Source organism: Tamandua tetradactyla, chromosome X (genome assembly GCF_023851605.1).
Source record: "Tamandua tetradactyla isolate mTamTet1 chromosome X, mTamTet1.pri, whole genome shotgun sequence".
Classification (NCBI taxonomy): Eukaryota; Metazoa; Chordata; class Mammalia; order Pilosa; family Myrmecophagidae; genus Tamandua; species Tamandua tetradactyla.
Genome location: NC_135353.1, coordinates 102,133,075 through 102,152,776, shown reverse-complemented (window position 1 = coordinate 102,152,776; position 19,702 = coordinate 102,133,075). Strand labels below are relative to the sequence as shown.

General features: G+C 38.4%; 1 protein-coding gene across 1 annotated transcript in view; it reads left to right on the top strand.

Annotated features, from left to right (window-relative positions):
- Positions 1-8,729: 8,729 nt before the first annotated feature.
- Positions 8,730-19,702, top strand: part of EDA (ectodysplasin A) — an 80,804-nt gene continuing 69,831 nt past the window's right edge. The window contains exons 1-2 of the mRNA XM_077146999.1: positions 8,730-8,766; positions 12,339-12,362. Of these exons, the coding sequence (XP_077003114.1) occupies positions 8,730-8,766; positions 12,339-12,362 (61 nt within the window). The remainder of the gene's footprint in view (positions 8,767-12,338; positions 12,363-19,702) is intronic.

Sequence of the window (19,702 nt, the reverse complement as noted above, 5' to 3'; positions counted from 1 at the left end):
TGATTGTGAAAACCGTGTGTCTGATGCTCCTTTTATCAATGGTATGGACAGATGAGTAAAACATATTGTTCTAGTTTGCTAGCTGCTGGAATGCAACACACCAGAGATGGATTGGCTTTTAATAAAAGGGGATTTATTTTGTTGGTTCTTCAGAGGAAAGGCAGCTAACTTTCCACTGAGGTTCTTTCTTACATGGAAGGCACAGGATGGTCTCTGCTGGTCTTCTCTCCAGGCCCCTGGGTTCCAACAACTTTCCCTGAGGTGACTTCTTTCTGCATCTCCAAAGGCCCGGGCTGAGCTGCAAGTGCTGAGATGAGGAATGCCAAGCTGCTAGGCTGTGCTACATTGCGTTCTCTCATTTAAGCACCAGCCAATTAAGTCAAACATCACTCATTGCAGCAGACACGCCTCCTAGCCGACTGCAGATGTAATTAGCAACAGATGAGGTTCACGTACCATTGGCTTATGTCCGCAGCAACAAGGCTAGGTATGCTCACCTGGCCAAGTTGACAACTGAGTCTAACTAACACACATATGGATTAAAAATAAATAAATAATGGGGGAACAAATGTTAAAATTAAAAAGTGTATATATTGGGTAGATGAAAATACTAGTGGTCAGTGAGAGGAAGGGGTAAGGGGTATGGTATGTATGAGGTTTTTTTTTCTTTTTATTTCTTTTTCTGAAGTGATGCAAATGTTCTCAAAAATGAGCATGGAGATGAATATACAACTATGTGATGGTATTGTAAGCCATTGATTGTACACCATGTATGGAATGTTTGTATGTTAAGAATGTGTGTGCCTGTACATTGTTTTATCAATAAAAATCTTTTTAAATGTATTTGGAAATGTATTGCTTTTTTGTATATATGTTATAGTTCACAATTTTAAAAACGTTAAAAAAAAAACAAATCAAAGGCTTGGCCTATTGATTTGGATGTCTCTGATACTGGACAAAGTATCAGGGGTTTCCCTGGCAGTGAAATGTAATGGTTACATATTTTTTCTCCCATCCCTCAAAGGATTTTGCCAATGCTTTTTGATTATCTTCTTAATATACTCTGGGATGTATCCAGGCATCACATTAAGCTATACAGGATTAAAGGCCCTCTTTCTTTTTCTGGGATTCCTGTGTTTGGATTGTATAAATGATCTATCCAGACAGGTTGAGTTAGATTATGTGCTACAGAAAATTTTGGTTCTGTACAAAATAAACCTTTCTTCCTTTGGTCTCAAAGAGTAGATGAGGTTCCATAATATAGACAATGTCTTCCTTACCTCTGTATTATGAATTACCTTAATCCTGCCCTGATCAGCTTCATTCTTATCTCTAAATAACAGGTTACAGATATATAAAACAGCCTCTCAAAATCCAGAAATAATAATTACCACTCTGGACTAAATTCTTCATGTGCTTTTTAGCCATCTGTATTTGCTCTTCATAAAAATGTCTATTCATATCTGTAGCCAATTTTATAATTGGGTTATTTGTTTTTTTGTTGTTGAGTTGTATGATTACTTTATGTATACAGGATATCAAACCTTTATCCAATATGTAATTTCCAAATATCTTCTCCCATTGAGTTGGCTGCCTCTTCACCCTTTTGAGAAAGCCCTGTGAAGCACACAAGCATTTGATTTTGTGGAGTTCCCATTTATCTATTTTCTTTTGTTGCTTGTGCTTTGGGTGTAGTTTAAGAAGCTACCTCCTACTACTAGGTCTTGAAGATGTTTCCCTATATTTTCTTCTAGGCATTTTATGGTACTGGCTCTTATATTTTGGTATTTGATCCACTTTGAGTTAATTTTTGTATAGATTGTAAGGTAAGGGTCCTCTTTCATTCTTTTGACTCTTACTATCCCGTTCTCTCATTTCCATTGATTGAAAAGACTAGCCTAACCCCATTTAGTGGGTTTGGGGACCTTGTCAAAGATCAATTAACCATGGGTTTGATAGTCTGTCTCCACACCCTGAATTCTATTCCATTGATAAATACTTCTATCTTTGTGTCGGTACCATACTGTTTTGTTGCTCATGAAATTTTACAAGGAAGCAAATGTGCATTTAGTGGGTGCCTAGAGAATGCCTTATATATGTTTCTTCTGTTATCGTATATAATCCTTATTAATAGCTCTATAAGGTAGGTGATAATATCTCCATTTACAAATGAGGATGCACAAACTCAGGTGAAAGAATTTGCTCAATGTCATATAACATTAAGTGGTAGGACTGGGACTTCTATGAAATTCTATGACTTTAAATATCATACCTTTCCATGAATGGCTTCCACTTATGTGGCCAATCTCTCTGAAAGGGAACAGGTGTTTTCTGGAACAAACTTCTGCTGAGTACAAAGTGTAGAGGTTGGCCAACATACTGTGAAAGCAGATGCCACAAGGTAAATGGGGTGACTATACTGAAAATAGTCACCTGGCAAGATAAACACTTAAAATAATGAAGAATAACCTCAGATGAAGCCAGGTAGGTATATACTTCTTTGAAAAGGACAAAATTGAATTGACTCTTTCTAAACCAAAGTATTTATTTTAGTATTTTACATTACATTAGTCTATCTAGGGAAGACATTATTGTAAATGATCAGAGTACACACAAAATGAGCATCAGAAGTCCTCAGTTTATCCTAAGATAAGCTTAATGTGACTCAAGATGAGCCTCTTCTCTGATTCATGGGCTAGCACATGCAGTGCAGCACAACCAGCTAGCCATCTTGAACTATTCTGAGACCTAGTCTAGAGCCATGTTGCATATGTGTGGTTCTCAGGAAAACTGCTATTTGTGGTTTGGCTGGCCAGCTGCCTTCATAATCCTCCCCAACGAAGGGGAGCCAGAGGATTACACACCCACCCTTTACAAGGCTGGCGGAAATACTGCCGGGAACAACTACTAAAGTAATACACTTAATTTATGTACATACTGCATAGTGCATTTTGCTTAGCACTTCACATTTTCCATAATTGTTTTTGTGTCTATTATCTCATTGATTCCTAGAGCTGAAAGTTGAATAGTCCCACATTTTGAACCCAAGCAAGAAATAGAATAGTGCTGCCATTAAAAGAGATGAAGGAATTGGCACTCAGGGCTTGACCTAGAGCAGTGGTTCTCAAAATTGGCCACATATTAGAATCATCTGGGGATTCTCATGCCCAGATCTGACCCCAGACTAAAAACATTAGAATCTCTAAGGGTGGAGTCCAGACATTGAGACCATTCAAAGCTCCCCCATGTGATTCCAATGAATACTCAGATTTGAGAAATGCTAGCTTAGATGCATTCAGTTTGTAGCATGTGAGTTTCAGGTAACAGGAGTACATTCACCTGGTAATGAATGCTGTGGTTGTAATTGGAGATTTAGGGAATATCATTCTCCATAAAGGTTGAAGCAGTGGAAAGAAATGGACTCATGAGAGTGTGTAGATAGAGAAAAGTAGGGGCCTGAAGACTGACCTTTGATATTAACAGTGTTAAGATTTTCATCTCTGTTAGCCTATTTTTGCAAAGGCCACATGGTTTCTATAATGAAAAACAATATATGACTAATCAAAGGTCTTCGTGGAAGGGAAGGGATCCAAGCACAGTTGTTTAGACTTTCAAAAAACCTTTAACTGAAGTTCTGCTCCAAGGTTGATTATGTTTTAAGTTGTGTCAATGTAAAATTAGGGAGGCCATTTATGAAGAGTGCTTAAGGGCAGGTATAGAGGGTAATGATAAATCTCTCTAGGTTGAGAAGTATAAACAGTAGAGTTTTAATAATATCTGTTTCTGGGTTAATTTGGCATTTGTATGTACAGCCTGGGTTAAAGAATTTGCAGTGTGATTTCTAAGTTTACAGATGATGAATCACATTTAGTCCAAATACCCATTCACAGCCTTGCCACTTACCACCTGTATGACCCCTGACAAATTACTTAACCTTTTATATCTTATTTCCACAGCTGTAAAATAATGGAATTGGATATAAATGTCTTAGCTAGGAATTCTATAGCTTAGCTTTGCTCAGCTCCCCTCTCTGTGTCTATGATGAAAACAACACATAATCAAGTTCTTTAGTTGATTAGAGCAATGTTGGAGAGTGACGATTATGGGGTCAAGGACCAGGGAAAGCAATTGCTATACAGAATTATTCACTATACAGAGTTCATTGTAACCAGATTGGCAAACCACTGTTTCTGCCAGCCATCTGCTGGAACATTAAAATAGTTTTGTTATACAGAACCATCTTTTATCATTGGATTTAACCTGTACTGCAGATTTCTTCAATAATAAATTTATAAATCTCTTATATAGCATTTTAGAGCTGAATTTCATAAAATTTTAGAGTAATAAAAGATCACCAAGTTCCTACCTACATTTGACAGGAGAAAGAAATGCAGACAGGGGAAGTGATTCACCCAAGGTCAGACAGCAAATAAGTCATGGAACTGTATCTCCAGGCAGCTAGTGCAATTCTCCTCCCACTACACTCAGTTTCAAAAACAGCAGAAATATGTCTGTCAGAGTACTCAAGCCAGACCTATTTTGAAGCTGTTTTGGCAGACCTTAGGTATGTGGCTTGATATGATGGTGATGAAAAATTTAAATGATGATTATAGCTGCTACCTATTCAGTGAGTTTTTGTGCCAGGTATTTAATCCTCTCAGCATTCCTTTTGATTCCATTATCACTGTTCCAATTTTTATAGATGAAGAAACTGACTCAAAAAGGTGAAGTATCTTGCCGAAGGTCACACAGCTATTGAATGTTACCCTAGAATTCAAACCCAGATCTGAAACGATAACAAACTTCATGCTCTTTCAACAACTTCAGTATTTCCTAAAAGGTGTAATGCTAATTCTAAAAGAGAGAGATATTTCTTGAAAAGGTTCTGTGGCCGAATATGTTTGGGAAATGCCACATTTTATATTCCCCTCTTGAAGAGTCTCATTGACTATTAGCGTATTAAAAGATCTGAGAAGACTTCATTGAAGAAATCTGTTTATTTTTCCTTAATCCTGTGTTTCCCAAACTTTTTTTGACCAAGGAACTCTTTTTCCAAGTATATCCGTGAATATGACACAGGACCCTAATGTTCTCTAGAAGTAATTTGGAAAACACTGCATTAGACCACACTTCATCTTCCCATTCATCTTTCTGATCCTCCTCAGAGATTGTTCCTCTTAGGCCTGGCTTTTTCATCTTTACCACTAACGTGACCAAAGACTCAGTGTTGCATAAAGCTTCCTTAGCAAGAGCACGTTTTTCCCTTTGGGAACATCTTTGATAACATGAAACCTTTATCTCATGGAATTAAAAAGAGAGACCATTAAGCTTCTGAAATATTGGCAGTTAATGAGACTGTTTTAGTATTGCTTTAACCACAATAATATTTTTTAGTCTTTCCCAAACCAAGCCAGAACTGAGCCAGAAAAATTTCATAGCTGATCATGTTTGTGGAGCTTGAAGCCCAGGGCTGGGCCCTTGGTATCAGAGCTGGGGAGGAGAACCTCTGATTAAGAACCCAAGTGTTCTAGTTTGTTACCAGCCAGAATGCAATAAACCAGAAATGGAATGGCTTTTAAAAAGGGGGATTTAATAAGTTGCAAGTTAACAGTTTTTAGGCCATGGAAATATCCCAGTGAAAGCAAGTCTATAGAAATGTCCAATCTAAGGTATCCAGGGAAAGATACCTTGATACAAGAAGGCCAATGAAGTTCAGGGTTTCTCTCTCATGTGGAAAGGCACATGGTGAACACAGTCATGGCTTCTCTCTCAGCTGGAAGGGCACATGGTGAACACGGCATCATCTGCTAGCTTCCTCTCCAGCTCCCCAGGAGGTGTTTTCCTTCTTCATCACCAAAAGTCGCTGGCTGGTGGTCTCTCTTCTTCATGGTTCTGAGGCGTTCTGTTGTGGCTTTCTTGTGGCTCTGCCATTCTTCTCTGCTCTCTCTGAATCTCTACCTTTCTCCAAATTGTTTCCTCTTTTATAGGATTCCAATAAACTAATCAAGACCCACTCAAATGGGTGAAGACGCGTCTCCACCTAATCCATTTTAACAACCACTCTTGATTGAGTCACATCTCTAGGGAGATGATCTAATTACAGTTTCAAACATACAGTACTGAATAGGGATTAGAAGAAATGGCTGCCTTTATAAAATGTGATTAGGATTAAAACATGGATTTTCTAGGGCACATACATGCTTTCAAACCAGCACACCAAGCTTTCTCATATTAGAAATACTTTGGAGATTGGGGTGGAATGTGATGGGGTGGGAATCACCTTGCACAACCTTTTCTTGCCTTTTGGTTATGCTTAGAACAGATCTTAGGACTGTAATGTGATGTACACACATGGGCATGGTTCTCATTTGAAATCTTCACTCTTCTTTGATGCTAATGGCTTCCATTTTCATATATATTGAGCTTGCCACATGTATTTATGTGTTCTCTCTGTTTACTATTTTAATATTGTGAGACAGAACATGAATAAACTCTAAGGTGACAAGACTTGAAGATATAGACTATGTTGAAGGCTGTTTTCCTTTTTTTTTTTTTACAAAAATTTCCAATCCTACACCTCCTCATTTTCCAAACCAAAGCCCTAATTCCCTCCTTACTGCTTTATTAACTGGTTCTGAAGAAATGTTGACCATGTACAACTCTCTAGTGCAGCTCCCTACATACACAGAAGAAGGCGTGAAAGCTGGGATCCTACTAACTCTATAAACAAAAAACAAGTGCAATTAAATTAACACTTATTGTGTATCTATACACAGCAGAATTTTCACTTATTTAGGTTATTAATTAATCCTGATTCAATATTTTTGGTGGGATCTTTTGATTACATTGTTTCCATGGAGATGTGACCCACCTAATTGTGGGTGGGATCTTTTGATTAGGTGGTTTCCTTGGAGATGTGTCTCCACCCATTCAAGGTGGGGTCACTTACTGGAGTCCTTTAAGAGGGAATCATTTTGGGAAGAAACAACAGAGTCAACAGGAGACCCAGATGTTTGAAGATGCAGAAAGTAAATGCCCCTGGGGAAGCTATTTGAAACCAGAAGCCATAGGCCCCAGGAGATGCCAGCCAAATGCCTTTCCAGATGACAGAGGTGTTCTGGACACATTGGCCTTTCTTGAATCAAGATAGCTTTCTCTGTAGGGTAGTTTGAACATTTTTATGGCCTTGGAACTATAAACTTGTAAAATAATAAATTTCATTTATAAAAGCCATTCTGTTTCTGGTATATTGCATTCCAGCAGCTTTAACAAACCAAATACAATACCCATTTTACAAATGGACAATTTTTTTTCATGGCAGGCACTGTGCAAATGGACAGTTTTTAAGACTATTATTATTATTGGTATTCTTAGCATGTCTGTGATTCAGTAGAAGGTACAATGAGCTTGGCATCAGGAAAATATTGGTTCATACCCCAGCTTTACCACTCCCTTCAGTCATTCATTTATTCGTTCAAGAACACTCTACTGAGCACCTACTATAAAAAAAGATGCTTTAGGTGCTGGAGATACAGAGATGAATAAGACATAGTACTTCCCCTCAAGGAGTTAACAGTCTAATAGGTGAGACAATCACATAATCAGTATATTAGAATTTGATAAGTGTAATAGTGTATTATGCGAACACAGTGAAATTGATGAGTGAGTTGAGTTGTAAAGAATGAATAGGCTTTAAGAGAAGTGGGTGCTTGTAGAAAGGCATTGCGGGCAGAGGGAATGGCATGAAGAAAGATACAGAGGCAGGAGACTTATGGAGAGGGGTACAGGAAGAATACATGCAGTTCAATGTTGCTTTTAAACTGGTAGGTATTTTATAAATCTCTTCTTACATTTTCAAAACATTCCTAGAATAACATGGATCTTTCTGAAGTTTCAGCTTACCTTAAAATATCTACTGGCTGTGTAACCTTGGACTAATTTATTTCATCACCTCATCTGTAAAATAACATACAGATGCTTATTAAGTACTTGTCTGGATTGTTATAAGGCCTAAATGACATACACAAAGCAATTAGCCCCATCATATATTTTCAGTAAATATTTACTTTGATTATGTCATTGACCCTCATCAGAATCCTAGGCCTTAAATAGAAAGGAATAGAGACAAAGCAAGAAATGTTCTTTCTTAGCAGATGATGAATCAGAAGGAGTTACTTATCCGATGATCAGTTTGTGGTTCAGTCTGGACTAGAATCTGGCTAGGCCTGCTGCTGACCTCCATGGTCTAACTCTCTTACAAGACCCTGTGTTCTTAATGTCAGATAGGCAAACCACTGCCCCCATAGATCAAAACATGTCAGATCTCAATTTTACTGCTATCAAAGCAGTCTCCAGAACTACATGGTTGTTTGTCTCACTCTGATGCATTTGTGATTTTTGCTTGCAGAAAGCATGATGGTTATAAATAGAGGGAATTGAAATGATACAGAAATGTATCTTGTTACCATAGAAACATACATGTAGTAGCAGTAGTACTCTGAACCGGTATGAAGATGGTTCCAAAGCATAAAGAGAAAATAAATGAATACATACCAAAGAGTATAGAACTCAGCAGGGGTAACTGCTTTTGCTCTGGGTCAGGATGCTCATTTCTAGAATAAAATAGCTCAAGCTGCCCGAAATTTTCTCTCTAGAAGCTGAGAAGCTACACTGCAGCCTCAAGCAAAAGCAGTAGGCATGGTGAATATAGAGCTAAGGCCTAGTGGTCCATGTTGAAGCTCATGAGACTTATTCAGTCCTATGCTGGTAAGATGATGTTCACATTAGCATTTATGGAAAATATCTTGAAACAATCTAAGGACAATTTTGTTTACATTCTGTACCCTTAATTTTTTCTAAGGAAAATACTCTTTTGAGAGCCCTTCTTTGACACAAGGTGAAGTGGAAGAAAAAAATTTGAACCCCTGCTGCCCTTAGCACTCTTCATGGCATGGCCTTTTTGGAAGAAATCAATTAAGTTATTTAGTTAGCTCCCTACCTTATACTATATGCTGAAACCTATACCAAATGAATTATAGATTTAAATATAAAAAAATGAAACCATAAAAGAACCTAGAAAAAATATAAAGAGCTCCCTATGTGATATTACAATTAAAGAGGGCCTAACTAAGCATGACACTGAAGGCAGTAACTGTAAAGGAAGATTGTTAGGTTTAACTGCATTCAAGGAAAGCCTTTTACTTACAGCCTTTGAGCCAGCAATACCATTTCTAATGACTGAGCCTATGAAAATTTTTGAACATGTGTTTGAAGATGTATAGATGTTAAAACATTAACTATGTGTTTATAACAGTAAAAAATTGGAAATAACCTAAATTTCCATGAGAGATGATTAATTAAATGTTGCTACATCTATATTAAAAATGGTAACATAGAAATGTTGCTATTGACATACAAAGAAGTTATCAAACAACATTTTAAATTTGAGCCTATATTTACATATTTATGTGCACAGAAAATTTCTGTATGTGCATAAAAATGTTAATAGTGGTTATTTGTATGTAGTTTAATAACTTATTTTTTTCCTTTATAGTCCTCTCTTTCATATAAGTAAAAATGTATGTGCATATACTTGCATGCATATATATACATATGTGTGCATGTATAATGAGCAGATGTTTCCAGTGTAATAATGATAGAAGTTTAAAAACATTAAAAAATCCTCTTTCCCATTTCATTTGTGGATTTGGATCAAGCTTCTTTCAGAAAGTTTTTTTTTTCTCTTCAACAAGCAAGCATAATTCCTGAAGTCCTCCCCTCTTTAGTATCTTCCTATCCAATTATAAGTTCTTTGAGGGTTCATTTTTTAATGTTTCATTTGTTACTGTGTTACTGCCTTTAGGCATACTCAGTAAGGATTGGTGTTAGTCTTGATTTCCCCAAATTCTGCTTTGAAGTCTGATGTAAAATGCTAACTTTTTTTCTTTGTTGGAGAAGTTGTAGGTTTATAGCACAATTATGCATAAAATACAGAATTCCCATATACCACCCTATTATTAACACCTTACATTGGTGTGGAACATTTCTTACAATTGATGATAGCACATTTTTAGAACTATACTGGTAACTATAGATTACCAGTAATAGAACTATACTATTATAAATTGTCCATGGTCTAGTTTAGGTTTCACTGTTTGTGTGGTGTACTTCCGTGGGTTTTTTTAAAATTTGTATTCTGTTACCATATATACAATCTAGCATTTCCCCTTTTAATCACGTTCAGATATATATTTCAGTGCTGTTAATTATATTCACGGTGTTGGGCTGACTGATGGGGCTGGGTCTTTTCTGTGTAAAAACTTCCCCAAACAACTTTCTTATTCAAGGAGGAAGCCCTTCTCACGCTGAGTTGCTGCCTCTTAGTTATATCTGTGTAGGTATACTTCCCTGCCAGAACTTCCATGCATGTTCTCAAGAACCCTCAATGTTATTAACAAACATAAAGCATGGATAGCAAAGAAAAAAGGCAAAAGCCTGAGAGAAGTACAAAGGAATGGGGAAAGGAGAATAAAAGAATGGAGATTCATGTCCTTAAGTGCAGCAGGATGCTAAACCCAACTTAAAACATTCCCTGCATGTCAATAATACTACTGTTGCATATAAAATCACCTTGCCAGGGAAACCTACCCAGACATTGATTTTTCCAGAGGCCTATGCAAGCTCTGGTGGCCACCCTAGCTGCGCTTCAGGTTGGAGACTTCACTGACCTCTGATAGCGCCTTCTCTTATAAATGTCAGGTTGTTGCAAGGATCAAATGAGATAATAGATGCAAACATGGTTTACAAACTACAAAATAATCTATAAATGGTCTATTTTTTAAGGTCCTGAGGGCACTGACAGTGGTTTAATGTTGTACAATTGTATCTTTATTGGAGTTTGAAACAGATTTTAAATACCTGTATCTAAAGAAAGACAAATCCCCCTACAGAATGAAAAGAATTGAGTCCCAGGGAAAAAATGACTGTCTTGAGAAACTCCTAATCTGTATATGTCTGGGAAGTGGTTGACCCCTATCTTAGGAAATCCTTGGGCTTTCTGAATGCCCTCAGTTAATTAGAATTGTTTACCTTAAGAGCAATTCCCAAGAAAATGCTTGTGATTTCACCATCAATGAAACTGTTGACACTTCTTTTTAAAGCATCCATTAACTTATTCTAAATTACAATGGGAATGCATGTGGCTCCAACCTGAATGTATTATGGTTGCACTGTTTGAATGACTAAAAAATTAAATCATGATAAGGAAGCAACTAAAAATTAAACTTCCGCTGCTCTTCTCCTTCCACAAAAACAATTTTTCCCTCCAGCTTTGATGCCATGAGACTTCATATCAGTTCCTGTTCTAGTTTGCTAGCTGCCAGAATGCAGTATACCAGAAATGGAATGGCTTTTAAAAAGGGGAATTTAATAAGTGGCTGGTTTACAGCTCTAAGGCCAAGAAAATGTCCCAATTAAAGCAAGTCTATAGAAATGTCCCATCAAAGGCATCCAGGGGAAGATTCCTTGATTCAAGAAGACCGATGAAGTTCAGGGTTTCTCTCTCAAGTGGAAGGGCACACATGGCGAATGCAGTCAGAGTTTCTCCCTTATCTGGAAAGGCACATAGTGAACATGGTCAAGGTTGCTCTCTCATCTGGAAGGGCACATGGTGAACATGGTGTCATCTGCTAGCTTCTTCTCCTGGCTTCCTGTTTTATGAAGCTCCCCGGGAGGCATTTTCCTTCTTTATCTCCAAATGTTGCTAGTGGACTCTGCTTCTCATGGCTATGTCATTCTGCTCTGCTCTCTCTGAATCTTTCTTGCCCCAAAACGTTTCCTCTTTTATGGGACTCCAGAAACTAATCAAGACCCACCCAAATGAGTGGAGACACACCTCCAGCTAATTCAGTTTAACAACCACTCTTGATTAAATCACATCTCTAGGGAGATGATCTAATTAGTTTCAAACATTCAATACTGGATAGGGATTAGAAAAAATCGCTGCCTTTACAAAGTGGGATTGGGATTAAAACATGGCATTTCTAGGGTACATATATCATTCAAAACAGCACAGTTCCTCACCTGAACACATGACTCTTCAATCTCAGGACTCGCAGAATTAATGGAATGCCATCCTAAGATTGTTGAGTTCTACATTTCTAGCATTTCATCTCTACCCACTCCTCATGCTGAAGGCTGAGCCTGTAAACCCGACCCTTCATTGTGGGGCTTCCTCAAATTTACGGTGCCTTGGGGGTTCCTCCTAATGACTGTCTTATAGAATAAGCATTTTCTGTGAATTGCCAGTGACTGAATTTTTATTTTCTTTTTTTTAATAGGCCCAGTTAAAAACAAGAAAAAGGGTAAGTTAATCTCCTAATTCTGTAAAATCACTGCAGATGTGCCCTACCATGTCTTTTCTAAAATTAGAAGAAATTATCAAGGAAGTAGGGTTTTTGTACTATATTATTTCAGCATTGGATGTCCATTATTTTATTCAATCACATATGATCTTGGGTACTATACCTTCTGAGGAATAAGGAAGAAAGAGAAATTGTTTCTCAGTGATGATCTATGAAAAATATAATTGCTTCTCTAGCAACATATGAAAGTTATTTTCGGTTTTCTTTCTTTCTCCTTTTTCTGTACAAGCCAATTTATATTTCTTTCCTTCATTCTTTCTTATTCTCCCCCTTTCCCTTATATTTTTCCCTCCTTTATCAAATTGGTGACCAAATATGAATGGAATCATAAGATACCTCGTAAGGATTATGTGTACTTCCTACTGAGAGATGCCAGTACCCTATTTCCTGGCCTAACAAGCTATCCCTATTCTATTTTCCAAATGATCAGGGAAGGTATTTCTTGCTTTGGGGTTTCAATATCATTTTCTCTATGATGGAACAAGTAGACTTGAGAGGTACACCAATCTTTTATTAGATTTTCAAAAACGGAGCTTCTAGCTGGTTGGTTCCATCATGCCCATGTTAGGTCAGTATGTCCCCAATGTATTTGCAATTGGGACTGGTCAAAACTGCTTCTATGAGTACTTTCCTACAGGAAGAGGAGAATGTAGAGACAGAGCAGGCTCCAAGGACAGGATTAAGTAATATGGGCCACTCCTTAAACCCAAAAAAAAAAAAAACACCCAACTATGAAACCAGTTGAAGCACCTGTTTGTTTCTGGCTTCTGATTGGGAAGGAAGATAAAGTATAACCAATGATTTTTAATTAAAATGCTTTAAGGGAAATTATTCTGTCTGTTAAGATTTCTGGAGATTTACATAGTAGATTAGCAACCCCAAACTAGGCCAAAGAGATTGGCTTCAGTTGTACCCACCACTTCTCAGAGCATTAGGGCAATTTGGTGACTTGAAGTGCCATGTTCCACATGGAAAACCTGTGTCCCTGTTGTAAATAAGCTGAGGAATGGCCTAACCTCCTGAGAACCTGAGTGGAGCAAGGCTGGAAAGCAGCCAGAGAGCTGGAGTCAGTGAGAAGACCTTTCTACATGAGGCCTGGGCATTCACCACCAAGATATTTTATTTCTTAAGAAAGTAAATTCAATTTTCAAACATGTAGTTCTTAACTCATGTCACATCCCTTTAAAACAGAAAGTATAACAAAGAAAGAAAGTTTACTTGTCTTGGACAAGGACCCTCTCTACTCCTGACACAAGCCCAGGGATGACTTTCTTTCTTAAAGGGTGAACTAAAGAGCATTTTCTAATTACAGTTAGTCTCTTTTTCTACTCACTTATTCACCAGTGAATATGTATCTTTTATTTGTCAGGCATTAGAGATATAGAAATGAAGAAAAATGGTCACTGTCTTCAAAAATCACCCAATGTGAGACCAGGGAAAATGGCAGAGTAGGGAGCTGTAGAACTCTCTCTTTCCTCCAAAGCAGTTAGTAAACAGGCAGAAACTGTCTGAAACCACTCTTCTTTGGCCTCTGGAGGACAGAAGAAAATTGTATAGCATCCAGGGAAGAGCAGGAAGAAGAGGCTGATAAACCACAGTAAAGAAATGTGAGTAACTCTATCTGCATGGTGAATGCTGGCACCAATTCCTCATTCACTTGGCAGGCTACATTGGGATCCAAACCCTGGCTAGCTGCTGCTGTCAGAAGAGGACATAAAAATCCTCTTCCCAGGCAGGGCTCTTCAGAATATCAACTAGTTCCATTGCCCTATCCCATGTTATTGACAGCCCTTTCCAACATGACAAAGTTAGAATGGGCATGGCCTGAACATCTCTAAAGAGTTGGAGAAAGATCAAAGGTGATGGTGGAATTATACAAAGAAGGTAGGATTTAACAAATAAGTATGATTGCTAAATTATTATATTAATATTTCTTTTAAACTCTAGTATCTTACAACAACTAGAAATAAAAACCTAAAAATGTGAACTTGTAACCCATACCAAACTCTGAAATCTATTCTATAACTACTTGTTGCAATGTCCTTGAAATTTACTGCTTTTTATATATATGTTATTTTTTGCAAAAAAGAAAATAAGAGAAGGAGGGGTATAACAGAGAAGATAGGATTTAACAAATAAGTATGACTGATGAATCATTATATTGATATTTCTTTTGGTCTCCAGTGTCTTGGAGCAGCTAGAAGAAAAAATGAAAAATCATGAAACTGTAACCCATACCATAGTTTCAAATCTGTTCTATAACTACTTGTTAAGGTATACTTGGAAATTATTTTTTTTTAAATCCTCTTCCCTAAGAACAGTGGTGGGTGCATGGCTAATCACTGATCATGGCTTTTGATTACCGAATTCCAATTGCTGGGTCCCAGTTCTAAGCTACTGTTTCAACCCACCACAGGCAAAGGCAAGGCAGAGACAACAGAAGTTTAAAGAACAGTGCCTCTTTAGGGCTGGGAGGAAGAGTTTGCTCAGAAGTGCCATCTGCTGGGCAGGCCAGGAAAGCACAGCTTTGGGGAACCATAACAAAGGCTTCTGGCACATTTCCTGACCCTCTCCCCAGGAGCTTTGGAGCCAGTCTGCACCCTCTTCATGGGTCCCTGGCCCTGTTTTGGCTGGGAAATACTGACTTGGGAAAGTCCCTTCAGGGTAAACCTCCTCTCTCAATTTGCCCTCCAAGCAAAAGCAGCTAGAGACAATGAAAGGAATTAAAAAAAAAAAAAGAAACCTATACAGGTAAAACAAAAACAAACAGACCAGATCAAGATTCCTGCAGAGGGAACAGAAGAAAAGAATCTTTCTCCTGGTTGTGAAACAATTGCACAAATAGTGTAAGCTTAAAAATTGAACCGCATATTCTGGCAAGAACCAGATAAAAAAGAGCTGGAAAAGTCTGATCAGTTAAGCATGGGTCACTCCAAAGGTCTAGAACAAGTTGAACCAAGTGTCAATGAAGAGCCTTAACATAAAGTCAATCAACAATGAAACTCTAGGCAAGAGAGAGAAACTGACCTTCAGAGTAAGCTCATCAAGACAATCAGATGCCTAGTGTGCTGTTTGAAGTTATTATGTACCCTAGAAAAGGCCATGTTCTTTTAATCCATTTCTGTGGGTGCAAACCTGTGGTTGGTGGGTCCTTTTGGCTAGGTTATTTCAACTGAGGTGTGACCAAGAAAATTCAAAGTGGGTCTTAAGCCTTTTACTGGAGTCCTTTATGAGAAAATAAAGGACAGAAAAAGCTGAGAGAGCTTAGAGAGAAATGCCCCAGAGGAGCTAAGAGAGGACATACAGTGGAAGCCATTGGAACCAGAAGCAGAAAGCAACAGAACCTAGTAGTGAAAGACCAGCAGACACCAGCCATGTGCCTTCCCTTGTGACAGAGATGTCCCAGTTGCTGGCAGCCTTTCTTCCAGGTATCATCCTATCGATGCCTGAAGTTGGACATTATCATGACCTAAGGACTGTAAAGTGTAACTTAATAAATTCCCGTTGTAAAAGACAACCCACTTCTGCCATATTGCATTCTGGCAGCTTTAGCAAATTGAAACATCTAGACAACAGGAAAAATTACAAGGCATACTAAGAAATAGGAAAATATGACCCAAAGGAACAAGTTAAAACTTGAAAGGAGACACAGAATTTGGAACAACTAATCAAAGATGTTCAAACAAATCTTCTAAATCAATTTGAGGAGATAAGGAAAATATGGCTAAAGAAATAAAAGATATTAAGAAGACACTGGGTGAGCAAAAAGAAACATAACAGAAATTGTAGGAATGAAGGGCACAATAGAAAACATTTTAAATACCCTAGGGGTATACAAGAGCATATTTGAACAGGCATAAGAAAGAATCAGTGAACTAAAAGAATAATAAAAAACTTACAGATAGAAGAAGAAATTGAGAAAAAGAATGGAAAATATAAAGCAGGATCTTAAGGATTTCAATGATAGCACAAAGCACACAAATGATATGCATCATGGGTGCCTGGGAAGGGAAAAGTGGCAGAAAGAATATTTGAGGAAATAATGGCTGAAAAATTTCCAACTCTTATGAAAAACATGAATATACGTGTCCAAGAAGCATAATGTACTCCAAACAGAATACATCCTAATAGACCTACTCTGAGACACATACTAATCAGAATGTCAAATGCCAAAGATAAAGAAAGAATTGTGAAAGCAGCAAGAGAAAAATGATTCATCATATACAAGGGAACCACAATAAGACTTAAGTGCCAATTTTTCATCAGAAACCATGCAGGGAAGAAGGCAGTGGTGTATGTTTAAGGTACTGAAAGAGAAGTCTTTATCCAGCAGAATTATCCTTCAAAATTAGGAAGAGTTTAAAACACTCACAGATATACAGGAGCAGAGAAATTGTCAACAAGAGAACTGTCCTACAAGAAATACTAAAAGTTCTTCAAGCTGAAAGAAAAGTCAAGAGAGTGAGGCTTAGAATACAATGCAGAAATGAAAATTATTAGTAAAGGTAACTAAAAGGATAAAAAGGTACAAAAAAAAGAAATGACATATAAAAACCAAAGGATAAAATGGTTGAAGTAAGTACTGCCTTTACAGTAATAACATTGAATGTTAATGCTTAACTCCCCAATCAAAAGACATATATCACCAGAATGGATTTTAAAAGTATGATCCAAGTATATACTAGAGACTCTCACCTTAGACCCAAAGGCCAAACAGGTTGAAAGTGAAAGTTTGGAAAAAGATATTCCATGCAAACTGTAATTTAAAAAAACAGCTGGGATAGCTATACCAATATCAGACAAAATAGATTTTAAATGTAAAACTGTGATAAGAGATAAAGAAGGACACTATATATTAATAAAAAGGACAATCCACCAAGAAGAAATAACAATCATAAGTATTTCTGCACTTAACCATGGTGCCCCAAAATATAGGAGGCAGACAAGATGGCAGTATATGGAGGTGTGTAACTTAATTAGTCCTCTAGAGTAGCTAGTACATAGCCAGGAACTGTCTGGAACAACTGTTTGGGGGAAATCCGAGACCAGACACACATTGTACACCAGTCTGAAATAGGTGGAAGGGTCAAGATCACAGTGCAGAACTGTAAGTAAAGCCCCCAAACTGCAAAGTCTGGTGCCCTTCCCTCACTGGCATGGCAGGCTGTGTTGGAGACGTTCCCCCATGGAAAAAAGATGCAGTCCTTAGTAGGAGGGGGGAAGGCTGTTTAATCATACTCCAAGTGCAGTTTTAATTAGCAAATTTAGATTGCTGAATTCAAGCTCCAAGCACAGATAAACCAAGAAAATGCAGGAAAGGAACCCTGAGGTCTCTCCCAGCAGAGAAGAACTGGGGCTGATGGAAAATAAAAATGGAGCCTTTTGGTTTAGGCTGAGCTCAAAATATTGGAAAAAGGCTGTGCCCCAAGAAAAGGCGCACATAGAGCCAGGTACCAACTCTGGCTGTTGACTGGTGAACCTTGGGGCCTGGGGACTGGCTCTAAAAAGGGATTTCTTTTATTTATTTTTTTAACTATTCTAAGTAGCTCATTCAAGAAAGCCTCAGGTATTTTCAATTTTCAGCACTGACCCAGGCAAGGGCAGAGCTAAGATATGTCTGAGAGACAAAGCAACTAGTCCAGTGAAGGAGACAATTCCCTAAAGGGTGTGTCTTCCCCAAGAAAATAAAGGATAGTGCCCAGCTCAGTGGAAGCTCTCATTCAGAGAATTCAGACCTCTGGGTCTGGGAAACACAGCTTCAGCCTGCCTTCTACCTCAGCCTCTGTCTCAACCACATCCCTTGCAGGGATAGGGTCTGCTGAAAATTAAAGGCATCATATCACTTTACACCAATAAGGATCTGTGGACTGACAAAGCACCACCTGCTGGACAGGATAGGAAAAGCACAGGGTCAAGAGCCTTCACATTAAAGTCTGATAACCTGCTGGGTCTCATCCTCAGGGAAACATACTGATTACACCCACTTCCTGAGACTTGGCCCTGTCTTGTCTGGGAAAATGAATCGGGGTTGATCATATGGGGAGGTCCTCATCAAAATTAAAAAAAAAAAGGTTCCATATAAGCAGGACAAGAACCAGAAAAACAAGAGCTAAAAAATTCTGATCAGTTAAACAGAAGCTATACTAGAGGTCTAGAATATGTTGAACTAAATGTCAAAGAAGAGATAGTGAACAAAGCCAACCAACAAGAAAACCCTAGGTAAGAGAGTAAACATGACCTCCAGAATAAACTAATCAAAGGAATCAGATGCCTAGACACCAGCAAAAAATTATGAGTCATACTAGGAAAAATGAAGATATGACCCAGTCAAAGGAAACAACTAACACTTCAAATGAGATACAGAAGTTGAAACAAGTAATTAAAGATGTTCAAACATTAAAAGTCACATCAGCAAATTGAGGGAAGATATGGTAAAAGAGATCAACATGACGTAATAGGATAGGCTGAGTTCACTCCTGCTCCATGGAATAATGAGAGAAGGGACAGAAAAAAAAAGACCGGGACTGCAGTTCCAGGGTATGGGTGACCAGAGAAGTTCTTCTATATTATATAGAGAGATCCTAGATGACTAAAGTAAAGAAATTGAGACAGAGAGTATAGTGTGAGTGAGCTCAGGTGTGACCTCACCAGAGGTAAATGGCAGCATGTAGGGAAGTGTGGATCCAAAGGAGTGGATGATCCCTCCACTCCAGTTTGCTCCCACAGCTAGCTTTAGAGATCTTCCCATGCAGCTCCATAGGGAACCTGGAAATACCCACCTGCCTGCCATAACCAGCCAATCCACCAGGTGCCGCAAACAGACACCCCACCAGGATCAGCCACCCCACTGCATGGCAGGACCAGCCACCTGCTACATGCTAGGACCAGCCACCAGGCATTTCCACATTCGTTTTAAGCCAGGGCAGCCTAAAATATCCAGCCCCACAGCCCAAGGTCATCCCAAGCAGGATTCTGGGGCCACCAGACCCATCAGGTCCATAGTGGAGTCTCCACTAAGGTGCATACTGCTCAACACCCAGTCCCAGGGTTGGCAGCTCTCAGCATACAACAAAATCAGTGACCCTGGCTGGAATTACACTGGGTCTCCATCTTGCTCAGCCAGTCATCACTGTTTTAGGGAGGCAGGCCTGAGTGGAAGAGGTGGTACAAGAGCACCATCTATTGTGAAGTTGCAAGTAGAACTGTATCCCCTCTATGAGATCTGTGCCTTGGTTTGGCAGGGAATTACTGATAAACCAACTGCAAAGGGGAATTTTTTA